At 50.2% G+C, this 15,107-nt stretch overlaps 2 protein-coding genes across 2 annotated transcripts; one reads left to right on the top strand and one right to left on the bottom strand.

Annotated features, from left to right (window-relative positions):
• Positions 1 to 9,911: 9,911 nt before the first annotated feature.
• On the bottom strand, positions 9,912 to 12,008 carry TRAVEDRAFT_166115 (tryptophanyl-tRNA synthetase; the record flags this gene model as incomplete). The annotated part of the gene is made up of 6 exons (XM_008038882.1): positions 9,912 to 11,002; positions 11,051 to 11,178; positions 11,240 to 11,355; positions 11,406 to 11,486; positions 11,551 to 11,763; positions 11,817 to 12,008. 6 exons carry the CDS (start codon positions 12,006 to 12,008, stop codon positions 10,554 to 10,556), a joined length of 1,179 nt encoding a protein of 392 aa, XP_008037073.1. The 3' UTR covers positions 9,912 to 10,553.
• A 94-nt stretch (positions 12,009 to 12,102) lies between these two features.
• TRAVEDRAFT_166112 (Mak10-domain-containing protein) lies at positions 12,103 to 14,901 on the top strand (the record flags this gene model as incomplete). Its single annotated transcript, XM_008038881.1, has 14 exons — positions 12,103 to 12,236; positions 12,299 to 12,366; positions 12,427 to 12,552; positions 12,607 to 12,834; positions 12,894 to 13,055; positions 13,105 to 13,404; positions 13,457 to 13,525; positions 13,577 to 13,756; positions 13,810 to 13,941; positions 13,995 to 14,199; positions 14,251 to 14,330; positions 14,382 to 14,540; positions 14,598 to 14,708; positions 14,764 to 14,901. The coding sequence occupies exons 1-14, from the start codon at positions 12,134 to 12,136 to the stop codon at positions 14,899 to 14,901; spliced, it is 2,061 nt and encodes a 686-aa protein (XP_008037072.1). The 5' UTR covers positions 12,103 to 12,133.
• Positions 14,902 to 15,107: the final 206 nt, after the last annotated feature.

The raw sequence follows: 15,107 nt of genomic DNA, 5'->3' as shown, positions 1-15,107 counted from the left end.
TTCGTCTCGAGTTCGCGTTGCCAATCGGAAATGTTGGGGGCCACGATTTGGTCAGCCATGCTGAGATTGGTATGGTGACGGTGACGGGTGAACGACGCGTAGAGGTGGACACGCCAGAGGTGTCTTCAACTATAAAGCGGGTTTTGATGTTGCTTTGGATGTCACGCGCTCTGAGCGCGGGCTGACTGGCTGTGGAGTTCAAGCTGACATGGAAGAACAAGTAAATGAGCACATGCGTCTGAGCTGAATGAGTGTGGATGCGGCAAGGACGACATACAGATATCAAGGAGATGTGCGGCTTTCGGAATACGCGATTGTGTCCGTCTGAAGAGCTGCAAGAGGTACGATATTGGGAAACAGAAAGAAACTGAGCCAGAAACGCTGCAAGCTTAGGAAGAGAGTAAAAGACGGAGCAGAGAAGCGCATGTAATCGTGCGAACTCACACATCAGCAAAACGGGAGATTTGACGCAGCGTGAGACAGACCTGTACGGAGACGGTATAACGAAGGAAGCGCCCGTTGATTACGACGTGGTATTGCAACACTTCGCAATACGCTGCGGCGCTTATACACATTCGACGGACACATGCATATCTGGGTCAGTCGATACAATCGTTCGTAACGCTTCCCGCTATACTGCTCCCATCATATGTTCTCTTTGGCGTGTTCTGATAATTCACTCCATATCCGTAGTGCACAGTGAAATGAGCAGATGCATTACAGATACATCGTAACAGCATATCAAATCACTCTAAACCCTAATTAGCTAATACCAGTCACGCCAACGCTTGTAAAACGCTGTAACACGTCGCGTGGGATGTTGTATACTGCTAGAGCTATCCGCATGGTGTCTTATAAAATGCTCGCGCGCATGTCGGAACTCTAGTAGAGTCTAATGGTGTTTCGCAATACTTAGCGATATGCTAACAACACTACATTATGATGTGTACGTCGCAGCACGCTGCACCTCACGAACCCTAATTACTGATGCAACTTCGTCATTTTATATTATAGAACCTACCTGGCTTCTGGTCACATAATCAACGCACTATTATATCATTTCCGTGCTTATTAGTAATGCACGCGACCTGTTTGAATAGGACGTTCTAATATATTTACAATTCGACTGCTCTCGTTGCATGACTGTTGCGCATCCTCTATACACTAAATGTTTTCCAATGTCGTCGTGGTGTACTGAGACGGAGCTTATTCTGTTTATTTGTCATCTTTTCAACGCATATCGTTACTTACAGTGTTGAAGTGGATACGGTAATAGCATACTAATATGTAATACACACTGGTCTCCACATCACTTATTAGTACACGAATGTCAGTGTCATAATACGAAACACAATCTGTTCATGTATATACCACACAGTGCGATTGAACATACTTACTCTTACTACCTATCGTGTACTGTCCCCGACATACCATTATACTCGTAACGGAATATAATACAATTCCGATAATACATCACATCATCTACTTTGTAAACCTCCATTTCATGGCGATTCCGCTTGATTCTGCGACCATCTCCTCTTCCTTTTTTGAGCGAGCTCCCAAGCCCATGTCGAGAATACCTAATGTAAAGCTGCTATGCGAACGTCCGTCACCGACAGCCGTAGATCTCGTACGATAGAGACAGTCTTGTCCGTCTACGAAGCACCGCCTGTAGAGACATGTATCAATATCCACATTCTATCATATTATTGTGAAAAATCACTTACATGCACTTCCCATCGTCCTGTCTCTGTACGCACCTGACATTCTTCATGAGACAATTCGTACAACAAGACGATACACCAAACGAGGGGTCGCGCCTATTGTTCGGATTTCCTTTGCGGGTCATGACGTTTTTAGCAAGAGACCGACGAGTCAGGTCGCCAGCTGATATTTACAGTCAACATGGATCGATCATTTCCCACTGTTTACATACCTTTTGGATATGGGGTATTACGCGTCGACTTCGCTACCGTAGTCGATGCGACACTGGTACCTGAAACAGCTGCCATACCGCTAGACCGAGCTCCGGGCCGAGGTACCCATCCAGCGTAGTAGTCAAAGAGCGAGGATGTCACAGGGTCCGACCACCCCCACCGCTCGGAACAAGGCTCGAAACTATTCTTCGACACTTCGCCGTCGACAAGTTGTGTAACGTGTTCGGTGATCGTGCCGGAGTCCGAGTTGTGACCTTGAAGCGACTCAGAAAGAGAAGAGGCCGGCAGAAGTAGCGCCTCTTGGCCGTCGTGGTGACCATCAAGCGTCGCCTGATCATTCGTTTGTGGTGTGGTATCGGCGCCGATGACGTCTGCGTTAGAGGCGGGGGTGCATAGAGCAAGATCAAGCGCTCCAGCGAGTGAATAGCTGCATGGGTTGCTGACAGGGGAACGGCATTGCGCGGACAACGACGCATCACACTCCTGCTGGAAAGCGACTGGAACGCAGTGTAACATCAAGTCAACTGCAGCGTATGACATAAACATATTTACTCACGTTCCGTCGGCGGTAACGGTTGTGATCTATCAATATCCTCCAACGTTGAGATTGCAGTCTATCAATCAAATGCGTGTTTCATGTCAATATCACACTGCTTGTTGAGTAAAGCAGCCGCCTCTGTCTCAACGCACCATTACCGGTTCAAAAGATTGCTCTGGATATAGAGGCTTTGCATTATCTTCGGACTGCGGAATTGGAATTGTTGGCACGCGCTCATGAGAAGTCGCGCGTTCCAGCGAAAACACAGAATGCGTCATCCGTGGTATCATGGAGGGGAATTTGCTCGCAATATCATCGTGAGGAACGTTAATTGAGTGGTACGCGCCACCGTCGATATGACACTGCTGTATGTTTCAAGTCTAAGTATCAGTTTGACGATCATTTACTCATATGAAACTGCAGAACGTATCATGATAGACGTTCTTGTAACTCACGTCTGTCAAACTTGAGCCGCTTTCATTCACATGGCATGTAGTGCTTGCATAAACGCTGCCGGGGTGCGCTACGTCGTCCAATAATACAACAGCCCACAAGATGTCAGATACAAATGATGACGACAATTATACTTCATCGATTTTGACTCACCAATGTCAACGACCTCATGCACATTGTACCTCTCCGCCTCCTCAACGCGCTCCGGCGTGACAGGTTCATTTGAAGATGCCCGTAGGAGATGAAGCTGCTCGCTAACATCCACTAGCTCACACCCATGCGGCAGAGCGCGTAAGGTGGTAGTCGCTCGAACCTGATCGCTCCACGGCATGATATTTGAACCTAGGCAAGGGAAGGGTGGTTGACCTCCCACAACAGTCGGCGAGCAAAGCGGCGTGTGTCGTCCCTCACGTTCAGCAGGGTAAGGATGCATGGGATGAAGAGAGAATCGGGGGCCCATGGAGATGGCAAAGCTTGGTGAGACACGATATGCTGGACGAAGGGGGTGCAAGTCCATCACGTCGGCTTCCATGCACATCAGTGATTACGCAAATTATATGTACGACATCCTGCTCCAGAAGAAGTATCGGTGATCACAACAAGGGTAACATGTGTATGCAATTACTCACCGCAACGGTGTTTTGTAATAGAGATGTCCGCCCTGAGATCGCCAAATCGTGTGCCCCACAATGATGTTAAACGTCATATAGATAATGTTTATTAACAGATAATACATTGCATTCCATTTGCGTTATTTCAACCCATCATTTGCAGAATGCTTCCTTAGTCAATAATATCCATCACCATATTTTCTATTAAAGATACCATCTGCTTCGAACCTGTTCATACAGCAATCAATTACACTTACAGTTATTAGCTTCTGGGAAGATGAAAGACACTAGTACGGCTGTGTAAGGTACAGCCACTATGATTTCTGCAACGCATAACACCTACCAGAACTTTGGGATCCTCACAAACTTTGTCGGTTCCGCATCCGTTTTGATTTTGACTACTTCTACACCCTGCATATTATCAGCGAAATATGTATGACAATGAGACACATTGTTTACCTACCTCTTCAATGTCTACGTCTTGCACAGTGCCTTTCACAATCTTTGTATTATCAAGGAAAAAAACTCTGTCTCCTGTCTATACAACTGTTGTAGCAAATTAAACAGTTGAATGACACGACTCACATTGAATTGCACCATTGTCAAACTCAGCCTCGGATTACAATAGAACGAGATAGAAAAGCACCTACACTTATATCCCTTTTAAACCACGGCAAACAATCCTTCTGTTATGTAACATTCAACTGTTCTATAAATACAGCTTCCATTCTTTGGAGCTTCACGGTGTTTACGTTTCTTATCAACTTGAACGCTTCGATTCTTGACCGATCAGACTGCGAAGCTGTCAGAAATCCTGTCACAAGTTCCTTATCGCACGCGCTTGTCCTGAAACAGCAAAGTATTTATAGATAACTGAGCAACACATGGTCGAAGCGAGGTCTCTTCGTTTTCTAGCAGTTCCTTATGACGTCTTGTTACGTATGAATTTCACTCAGAGAATAGTTCTGTATGCTTTTGGTTAAATGGTAACGTACCTGTGTTGCTTTAACTCCATAGAAGTTCTGTTTCATTCTTAATGACCTGATGGACAATGATCAAAAGGGGAATGATCGGAAATAAGCGATCAGCTTCCATTCCAGCATTGATATACAGATTACATACCGTATTTGCTTCTCAAGCATGGTCTGGTGATGTGGTGTGTATAATTCTGGTGATGTTCCCTATTAAATATGTGTAGCATTAACTTAATATGAGCTGTGAAGTACAATCAGAAAACAACATACTGATCATATTAGATGTTCTGGTCTGATGATGTGGTGTGCAAATGGTGTATTCCTGTTCTGCTTTGCATGATCAGTAAGCAACGTCATAAGTTATGCGATAGAAACCCTACCCATGATTGTCATACACACACTTAGTACGTGCATTGCACAGAGCACGTCTTTGACCTCCCCACTATATATAATGACCATCACCCATATCATATCAAATTGATGGCACTGCTTTAATAAGCACCGATCAGGTGATTGTCATGGATTACAAATGCTTGATCAGTATTAATAATCTTCGCCTCTACATCGATACAAATGCACATAAGCATGAATAAGCGTGATGATCATCAGCTATTCATGTGATATAACAATACAATGGCAAGTCTTAGGAACACTGCTATGACACATCATGCTGTTTCAACAGCATGATATGATGCGCATATCCACAACATGTGCACATGACATCCTGATCTGGGCGTATGAACCTGATTTTTCATTGTCGACTGTAGCGTGCATAGTAGAGACCACAATGTCTACATGTTTTCCGCATTCACAATGTTCCTTAAAGACATAGGGTCGTGACGAACATATCGTTCCGCCTTTAATATAATAACAATATCAGAAGCTGCATGCTTTTTATAAATTCATAATGACTATTACCTCAAAATCGCCTAATATATTGTTGTCATGCTGGTGTTGACTTGGAACCTCTGCGACAATGATGTCTATCAAAAGGTCAGACCTGTCGGAGAACCACATATGCAATCTCGCACCTTCCGACATATCACGAGTTCGACTTGGACCAGCATCCCCATCATCGTATTCGTCATCCTCCATCTCCATATCGTATCCTCCGCTGGATATATAACCCGATTCGTCCACGCGTTCAGAGTTCCCGTGTTCGGTGCCAGAGAAAGCAAGATGTAACTCCCTAGCGGTTCCCGTCCTCTCCTTCGATATTTCATCCATTCTTTTCTCCAGCTCATCGAATCGAGTCTCCAGATATAATATATCATCCCATGTCACCTTTCTCCTTCTGTATAATAGTGTCAATTCATGAATATTACAATAACCACACGCACTCACTTGATATCTACGCTTCTACCATATCGACAGCGCTGGCCAGCGCCACGATGACTGCATGAACTGCATGGCTCCCGTCTAGATTATAATGTCTTATTAGCATATGTTCTAAAAGTGTGCCTCCTAATTAATATCCGTACCGGTCGCACTTTTCTTTCCGCTTCCGACATTCTACATGTTTCAAGTTCACAACATGTCGATGTTGCCAACAATTATTGTGAAAGGGCGGTAATATGTCAGCGCAGTATTATGGACCTATCAGCTTGCATACAGAGAGATGCATCGAGAAACATATTTCACATACCTAGACAATTGTTTGGGCGGCGGGCCTTCCTATTAACCCCTCTTGTGATAGCGAATCCAATGTCTGTATCTCCCGCGCATGAGCAAAAATCAAACAAGCTTTACTTTTCCACCACACGTGTACCTGTCGTGTCATGACTGTCCAACGATTCAGTAGATCCGTCCCCTATCTGTATCTCTTGCGGCACATTCATTGGTTTGAATCCTGTATTCGAGTCCAAAAGTGATTCGTCACTGTGCCTTTCTCTTACTCACTGAACTTGTGCATTGATAATGGCTCGACAGAATGACGGCCAAGATCTTCGTTTTCATACGTATTTCGCGAGTGTTGTGCTATTTTGATACAGTCAAAAAACATGCTATACTTCTGCAGTTGTTATGGTACTTACTAAAGCTCTCCATCATCAATTTCACGCGTTACCGTAGTAGTTGCGACTCGTGAGTTTATGATGGCTGCGCACTGAGCAGCACCATAAAACCTCAATATACGATAGTACAGTTGTATGCGATGTCGTACCTCGAATCCCTGGACAAGTCAACGCCGGATGGTTCAAAATCGACAGAGTGCTCAAAGAGAAAGATGATTGCCAACCTTCTCGCATGCACGACGACCTCCGAGCTTCATCCATAACTCCCCCAAACCTTATCATCATCTATAAATATACTATTGATCCCGATACTGTTTTGACACTCTTCTCGACTTCTTTCCCAATATGCACACTCAATGATGTTCTACGTTTGGTAATAATCTACAAAAGGTTATTTTGTAAATCGCCTCATCCATTGATGCACGCATCATTACGAAACTTCGTGCTCCCACAGACGCAATTCACCGCTCTGCAGGAACGTGGTCATGGAGCATGCATCACACACCGCGATATCCTGCAACTCCATCTCGTACCACCGTCATCTAACAACAGTCCTAAATCTTGTCGACCCGGTATCGTGCCATTCACTGATGGCCAGCACTGCTACCTATCATCCTGCCCCCAATTTTTACTTTCCAGTTTATGTCATACATCGCTCATCGGACCCGTCGCCTCCGGAGCAGTCTACCGCAGTGTTTGATATCGCCTTGATACCTGATTTCTATCTCGCCGTGCAAACACCCATCGAACTCTACCTCGTCTACCCTCAGAGCATTCCATCTCCTCTCTTATCCGAATCTGTTTCTTTACAGGCCACCGCTTCTCCGCTCTTCATAAAAGGAACTGTTGCCGGTGAACGAAGAAGAACAGCATCCTTCGTCGAGTTCGTTGTTTTCAACGAATTCCAGGATTCCCTCACCAAGCGCGCCTTCATCGCGCTCTGCGTACCCCCTGATGCGATGCCACGCGCGAACATCGCAGAGATGCTGGGAACGCGTCTCGACGCTCCTGGTGTTATAGGCGCTAAAACAGGATCCACTTCCCCTCCACCTCACCGATCAAATCAAATCCTGTACCAAACGCGGGGTGCGCGATCTGAAGCCGTCGTCTTGCCAAAAGGTCTGACGAGACGCACTCGCCAACCGTCTTTCTCTTTCGATTTCGGTATCACCTCCGTTCCTCATCAGCCGAACACAAACCTGCCTTCCCTTCATGCTGGAGAGTCTCACGTCACGCCTGCTAGTGCTCATACCTTCGAGACGTCAACCAATTTCCAAGGTATGTATAGCATATATCACTGTGATACGTATTCTTGCTGACTATCTTACAAAGACACACCACATGTCACACTCCCCTCGATCTATTGCAGCGACAGCGGGCACGATGATAAGGGCTTACAAAATCAGCGCAACCTGCCCCTTTCTGTATCAAGCCATCGAGTATCCTCGTCCAGTAACCAGTCCGATTGGATTGATGCCAGACCCTCGAAACCGCTTGACAACCGCTTCACGCTACACAGTCCAGACAACTTCGTGTCCGTCCGACCTGATCCTAGTCACGTCCACTCGCACGCATTGAATGATCGCTTTGTCCTCCCCTTCAAAAGCGCCCCCCGTCTGCATGATGAAGACCCCCAGGCTAGTACCACTCCCATCGCCGTATCCCCTCCACATCCCTACCATCTCTGGCCCGAGTATGACACTCCGCATACGCCGACAACCCTCTCTCCGACTACTGTCCACTCGCACGCGTTGAGTGACCCCTCCGTCCTCCCCTTCAAAACTGCCCCCCGTCTGCATGATGAAGACGCCCAGCCTAGTGCCACTTCCACCACCGCTTCCCCTCCCCATTCCTACCACCTCTGGCCCGCATACGACACTCTGAATATGTCGCGCGAGACTATCATGCATTCACTATCCCTCTCTCCTTTTACCCGGGTTCCACGAACGATCACGTCGTCATCTTCGATCTCACAAAACACGCAATACAACGGTGAACCGTCTACCAGATCTGAAAGCCACACCACGGTACTCCCTATCCCGTACTTTATATAGTGTTTTCCATACTTATGGCTATATGCAGACCCCAATGACTTCCCGTACCCGAAAGTCGCGCCGTCGCAGTGCGCAGAAGTCGTCGCCCAATGCGAAATAATGACATTGCTCTTCGAGCACAATACGACAGCATACACGAGCACGTAGGGTCGACGAAGGTAGTACAAGTACGATGCAATGTAATCGTTATATACGTGTCAATGTCTATGAGTCTTGTCAATTGTGTTCATATTATAACATGCACTTGTACAGCTATTATGATTGTTCTGTGTGAACGAACATATTGAATTCGCTACCTCCTATTACCGATAATGCCCCATCGCGATCAAAAGATTATAACCGCTTATTAACTGCTACCACCAACATTACTAGGCACAGTATATTTTCACCGTGTCCTTACCGATACCACACCGCTTACTTTGAGTATGCCTGTAGTGATTGCACATTATCAATGTCAGCGATCACTATTCGTGATCGTAATATTCTGCAATTGCGTATTATGTATTCCGTATATCATTTGTAATCACGTGGAATCGGATGCGGCGGGTCTTCCCGCTGCAATATACAAGTCGTGAGCTCGGCCAATACAGCGTCTGAATGCATCACGTAATTATGAGCGCGGTGTTGCACCGCCGGGCGTTGAGTAGACACGTTCCCACGGAGTGGCGATGTCGATGAACCTCAGGGGAACGACACTTGTATTGCGACTTGGAAAGAACCACGACACCCGTACGTTGTCTGTCTGTACTAATATTCGTGGAGAAATCTGTAAGCAGATATACCGGCGGAGGGAGCATCGAAACACTGAATCCCGATGTGCTATAGTTTGTACCTCAGTTATATAGGCGTTGAACGTTTCAACGTTTCAACTTGGAGCCGGCCTAGATATTATCAGGACACCGCTAGTTCCTCGTATTATAAATAACCTGCGTGTAAGTACGCTCATATGCATTCGCCGTATTGAAGCTCATCGAAATCTAGTGTGGGCTAAGCCAAGCGATCCTCAACGGGTGTTCAGGAAGTCCAATCGAATAGTCGTGCAAGAAGTGCCTGGTCATGCCCACAGCAGTTTCCCCAGAGCCTACGACACCCGCCGCAACAGAGTCTGAGGGCCCGGCTGCACCAGTATCGGTGCATCCTCTGACTGCGGCCCAGGAGCGAAAACTAGTCGATTACCTCGAAGACCAGTTCCTGGATGTCACCAGGAACTTCAAGAAACGGTAAGCTGAATAAAACACGCATCCTAACATCGCTCATCTCGACCCCATCTTCGTTAGGTCAGATCCCACCTCCCCCCTCACCACCCTCCAAGCGTACCTTGAAGCGACACATCATCTGCTCTCCCTTATCCTTCAAATCCCTCCTGTAGACCCCTCTGCGCCACTCCGCACGACCTTGCTCCTACGCCTCTCCGGCGAGGTCCTCCATTCTATCCTCGGATATACCCCCGACGTCGAGACGCTCCCACTCCTCCTTGAGTGGCTAGGCGACCTGGACCAGGCGTGGCTTGCGGTCCTCCGCGCGCAGGCGTGGGACACCGAGGAGTGCAAGGGCGTCGATGCCGTCCTGCCTGAAGGCGCACACGCGACGCCGATGAGCCAGACAGAACGCACGCGCCTCCGGAGTCTGCTTATTTCTGGGGGAGATGGCTTAGAGGAGTGGCTGGAGGGGCTAGATACGCGCGGCGAGGAGAGCCTCGAGGTCACCTTGGAGAGGCTGGGGCTCGAGCAAGCATTCAACGAGCTGTTCGGGGGAACCCTGGCGGAGATGGGCTCGTTGGGGGGCTCAGAGGTGAACGACCCGCGAGGGATGGTCGGGACCTGTTGAGGAGGTCTGAAGGCAAAGCAAGGGGGCATGCGTCGTGTAGCCGTTGCTGTAGCAGTAACCGATGAAGTGTACGCTGTACGAGTAGGGAGTCATTATAGTCTGATTGTATGCTACATCCATCACCACGGGACACTCGGAGGAGGCTCCTCAGACGAGCCCTATGCGAGTCCTGACCTCCTGTATCGTCCCAGCTGACAGCTGCCTTGCCTTCTCAGCTCCCTCACGCGCAACACTCGCCAAGTACTCCGTCTCGCCGCGGAGGCGCTCAAACTCAGCTCGCGGGCCCTTGATGAGCTCCTCCACCGCGTCCGCGACATCCGCCTTGAGCTCGCCATGGCCCTTGTCCGCATAGCGCGCCGCAACCGCGGCGGGCTCCTCGCCCGTGCACGCCCCGAAGATGCTGAGGAGGTTCGCGGCGCCGGGGCGCGCGACGGGGTCGTAAGTGATTCCGAGCGTGGAGTCCGTCACCGCACCACGGATTTTGGTGCGCACTTGCGCGGAGGTATCGGTGAGGAGGATGCGCGAGTTGAGGTCTGGGGACGATTTGGACATCTTCGATGATGGGTCCTTGAGTGAGAGGACTCGGCAAGACGTCGCTGCGCGAGAGTTAGTCAGAGGTGGATGGTAAAGGTTGGTGCACCCACTGATGACATGCTGCGGGAGAGGGAAGAGCATGCGCTTGCCCTTGAACGTGCGGTTGAAGCTGTCTGCGAGGTCCCGGCACAACTCTATGTGCTGCTGCTGATCCTCGCCCACGGGGACGTGAGTCGCACTACACATCGGCCAGGTGTCAGAGACCTAGGTTAACATGACAGAGGACGTAAGAGACGCACCGGTAGGCAAGGATGTCTGCCGCTTGGAGAACGGGGTACGTGAAAAGGCCCGCGTTAAGTAGCGACTCATCGACCTCGGAGTCGTCGCGCGCGTTTCGCGAGGCCGCAAGTCTAGACTTCGACAGCTTCAGTCACAGTGGGATGATAGTGCACGTAGGGAGCGTACCTTCCACGTCGTCATTCGCCTCAGTTTCCCCATAGGCGTGATGCAGTTAAGTATCCACGCTAGCTCCGCATGGTGTAGGTTCTGTTCGAAAGCGAAATGTGTGGGTACGCGGAGCCGCAGGCATACAAGCGTGTGCCTCACTCACCTCGTCCTGGTGGAAGATGACTGACCGCTTTGGATCAAGACCCACTGCAAGGAGGACCGCGAGCATGTCACGTCGCGCCGCGCTCAACGCCTTCGGGTCTTGCGGTAATGTGAGGGCATGCCAGCCGACGATGGAGTATATGAGCTGGTCTTCTGGCGCCGCGTCGCGCTGCAGCTTCACCCAGTTCAACAGGGCGCCCAGGAGGTTCCCTAGCTATTCTCAACAATGTGAGTGTTTTTTCGGTCGTGTTTATTCTGCACACGTACATGAGGTGTGCCTGTAGGCTGAATGCCGGAAAACACCACCCTCGGACGCGCGCGGGACTCCTGCGAGGCTGCGTCGGACGAGATAGCGCTGGTAGCGAGGCCCCGTGTGATGCCTTTGCTGCTACGGGTTGCACGACATGATGAGGCCGCAAGTGTGGCTCGACGCTGGAGCTGCCGGTGGAGGAGAGACATGTGAGCGATGACGCCGGCGGATCGACGTCGGGCTCGGCGTCCGCGTCGCGTCGCGTCTATCATACCGAACTCTCTTCTGTACCGCCTCCATCTGCCTGGACATCGGTCTCCTTGGGTCTCTTGCTATGGTGGGCTACTCTGGGTACGACGGCGACGATGACGACTTCGAGATGCCTGGCGGAGACGATTTCATGGACGTCACGGAGCTGTTCGTAGCGGGTGGACGAGGTATGTGGACTGCTTGTGCCTCGGTGTGGTCATACTCAATGCTCGCGGTGTCATGACTGAAGACATGGAGCCTGAGGAGGTCGTGCTCATGGACAACTTTACGCTCATGGACGCTATGAGTGCTTTCGAGGTAAGAAATCGCTACCGTCCCGAGCAATGTGACAGCGATTCACTGCAAACACTTATACAGATCGGAGAGCCTCGTTTGGACAGTGGGATGGTCCTCGAAGAGCAACGTCGTCCGCCCTTCGACCCACTCGCGCCTCTGCTGCCGGAGGAAGTATGCTGGATCCTGGACCGCAGCTTCGCGTGCGAGGTGAATGACCCCGGCACTGCCCTGTATCTACACAATTTCATGTCGTCTGTACAGATGGAATGGCATGCGGGCAAAACGCTCTCACAAAGCGTATTCACCGTCCTCTTCGTACATCACTTGCCCGACATCAACCCAGAGTACCTCCCGCCGGATGAGCGCGAAATCAAGGACCCAGCACGCCCGCGATGGCTCATTACCGTCGTCTTGCGGGCCGCAATGCTCGGCCTGCTCAAGTGCTGCGACTTTGCGTGGCGTGAGCTGTCCAAAAACAAAGTGCACGATGTCAGTCTTAGATTACTGGACGGTGATCCATCCATAGGCCGCTGAATGTGTGCTGACAGGTAGAAGACTGGCAAGGCGAAAAATGCGACGTTTCTCTCCTGGAAGGCGTCAACGCCGAGGTCGTCTCGCGTATACTCGATTCTGCATGCGAATGGCTTCGCCAGTCGGACCTGACGGAGAGCCAGGTCGTCGCCCTGTGCGACCGGCTCCTCTTGCGCAAGGTGAGGATCGTAAACCGCTCACCCAAACAGCAACTGACCACAATTACAGGCCATCTTGGAACTCTACCGCGCGAATCCCCTGAAAAATAACAACGACATATTATATGGTGTAGCAGCTGGGGTCGGTTTTGTGCACCGAATACGTGGAACCAGCCGCGACTTGGCACCAGACTCACCCGCGCGCCTTGCGTTGGACCCGTATATCGCCCGCCGGCTACCCAACTTCATGCCCATTCGCGCCACCGAGCTGCCATCACATGATGAATCCTGGAATGCGCTTAGCTCGTTCCTCGAGGAGTGGCAAGAAACTCGAAATCTTGTTGCCTCACCCTCGCTCATCAAGTGGGAGGTAAACAACATCATCAGCACCCACGTGAAGTGTACTCATGACGTTCATCCAGGCGGCAGGGTCGCTTCGTTTCGCGCTCGGCAAGAGTGTTGCACCTCCCTTTCACAGGTCACTCATCCAGGCAAGTCCCGGCTCTATACCGCTCACACACCACGGCTAACGACCTCCCCAGACACTGTTCTTCGACAAGAACATCGTCCTCGGGGAATATTCGCCGACGTGGCTAGTCGAACGCTTCTTCGAGGAGACGATCGGATATCCCTACGCATCCATACGACGCGCTCTGGAGAACAACGCGCCCCATACACAACCAGCGTCGACGCACGAAATTATCGAGCGGAGGATTATCAAGGTTCGCTCTCTCATGTCCATGCTACGTTGTGTATCCTAAATAATCAACCGCAGCTCATGACTCCCCACGTTCGATCGAGCTGGTACAATCCGCCACGCCGGAGGCGACATCTCATGAAGGAAGTTCTACAGTGGCATATGCTGCACGAAGTGCTCCTGGACGAAGTCGAACAACGACAACCCGACGTGAGTGCCCATCCCTCGTCCAGCCAAACCTTTCATACGATAAATTCATCAAGAACACGGCTACGGCTATGATTTTGTCGGCGATCCCTCTGGCAGCCCAGCTTGGGCGATTATCTGCCTGCCGAGAAGTCATCATCTCTGGCTTTCAGCAAGAGCTGTACGCACCAGAGGAAAAGCCGATAGCTTATTGGTACTTGTCCCGCGTTCTGGACGCGCACATGAACTGCATAGAGAATCTATTGCCCTTAGTGCCCCCAGGTACGACATCTGTTGCCTTCCCTACGAGGCGTGCTGATGAACAAAGCACAGACAGCACGGCATATCGCGAGCTCACATTCCAGGCGGCGCACCTGTCTGCACTGCAGATGATATCAACGACCCTCGTCGTGGTGAGCCAGCCGCTTGTGTTGAGCTGATTTGCAGTCTGACTTGGTTCTCAGCTCACGGCGGGCTACATTACCTCTCCTTGGCGTCGAATAACGCTCAATTTCCTGAAGAGGTACAAATGGATCTTCAACCCCGACTTCGACGACCTCGTTCCCGCGGAGCCCATCCCGGACTTGCTATCGTTCCCGAACTCCCTGAAGGAGTTCCTCCGGGTAGGCATTTATCTGTCAACGCTACCATATATCTCCAGCTAATTAGTATGCATGCAGGACGAACACTACTCACCCTCAGCTACTTTTCAACTCACAGAGGACATCTGCACCCGCCTCAGCGAGTCTTCCTACGACTGGCTTGGGTCTTGGGCTTCCGATCGCATCGAGGTGAGCACCGTTGCCTATCCTCATAGCTTAGCAGCTAACCCTCGTGGATTCGTAGTACTTGCGCAACCTTGCCAGTGCATGCGACCGTCTCAAGGAGGTCGCCCCTCCCGACATGCGACAGCTTCCCAGCTTCAATTTGATCGATCTAAAGTGGATCCCGGCCGTGCATCCGTGGCTTCCAACAGTGGCTTGATATACAGTATATATACGTAGGTACGCGTTGGGTAATGGTACATAGGGTAGAATAGTCGGTTTTTGGAGAAGTGTTGCACGTGAAGTGATGTACTATTCAGTAGTAGAGTGTAAGTTGAACCCGCGCAGTATGCGTCTCCTACTTGACAGGATACCGGTGAAAGCGCCAAACGTTGAACAAGAAGAGCTTCCCGTGCGCATACGGCC

Source organism: Trametes versicolor (assembly GCF_000271585.1).
Source record: "Trametes versicolor FP-101664 SS1 unplaced genomic scaffold TRAVEscaffold_4, whole genome shotgun sequence".
In the NCBI taxonomy this organism is placed as follows: Eukaryota; Fungi; Basidiomycota; class Agaricomycetes; order Polyporales; family Polyporaceae; genus Trametes; species Trametes versicolor.
The sequence above is the reverse complement of the archived record's forward strand: the minus strand, read 5'-3'. Positions and strand labels throughout refer to the sequence as shown.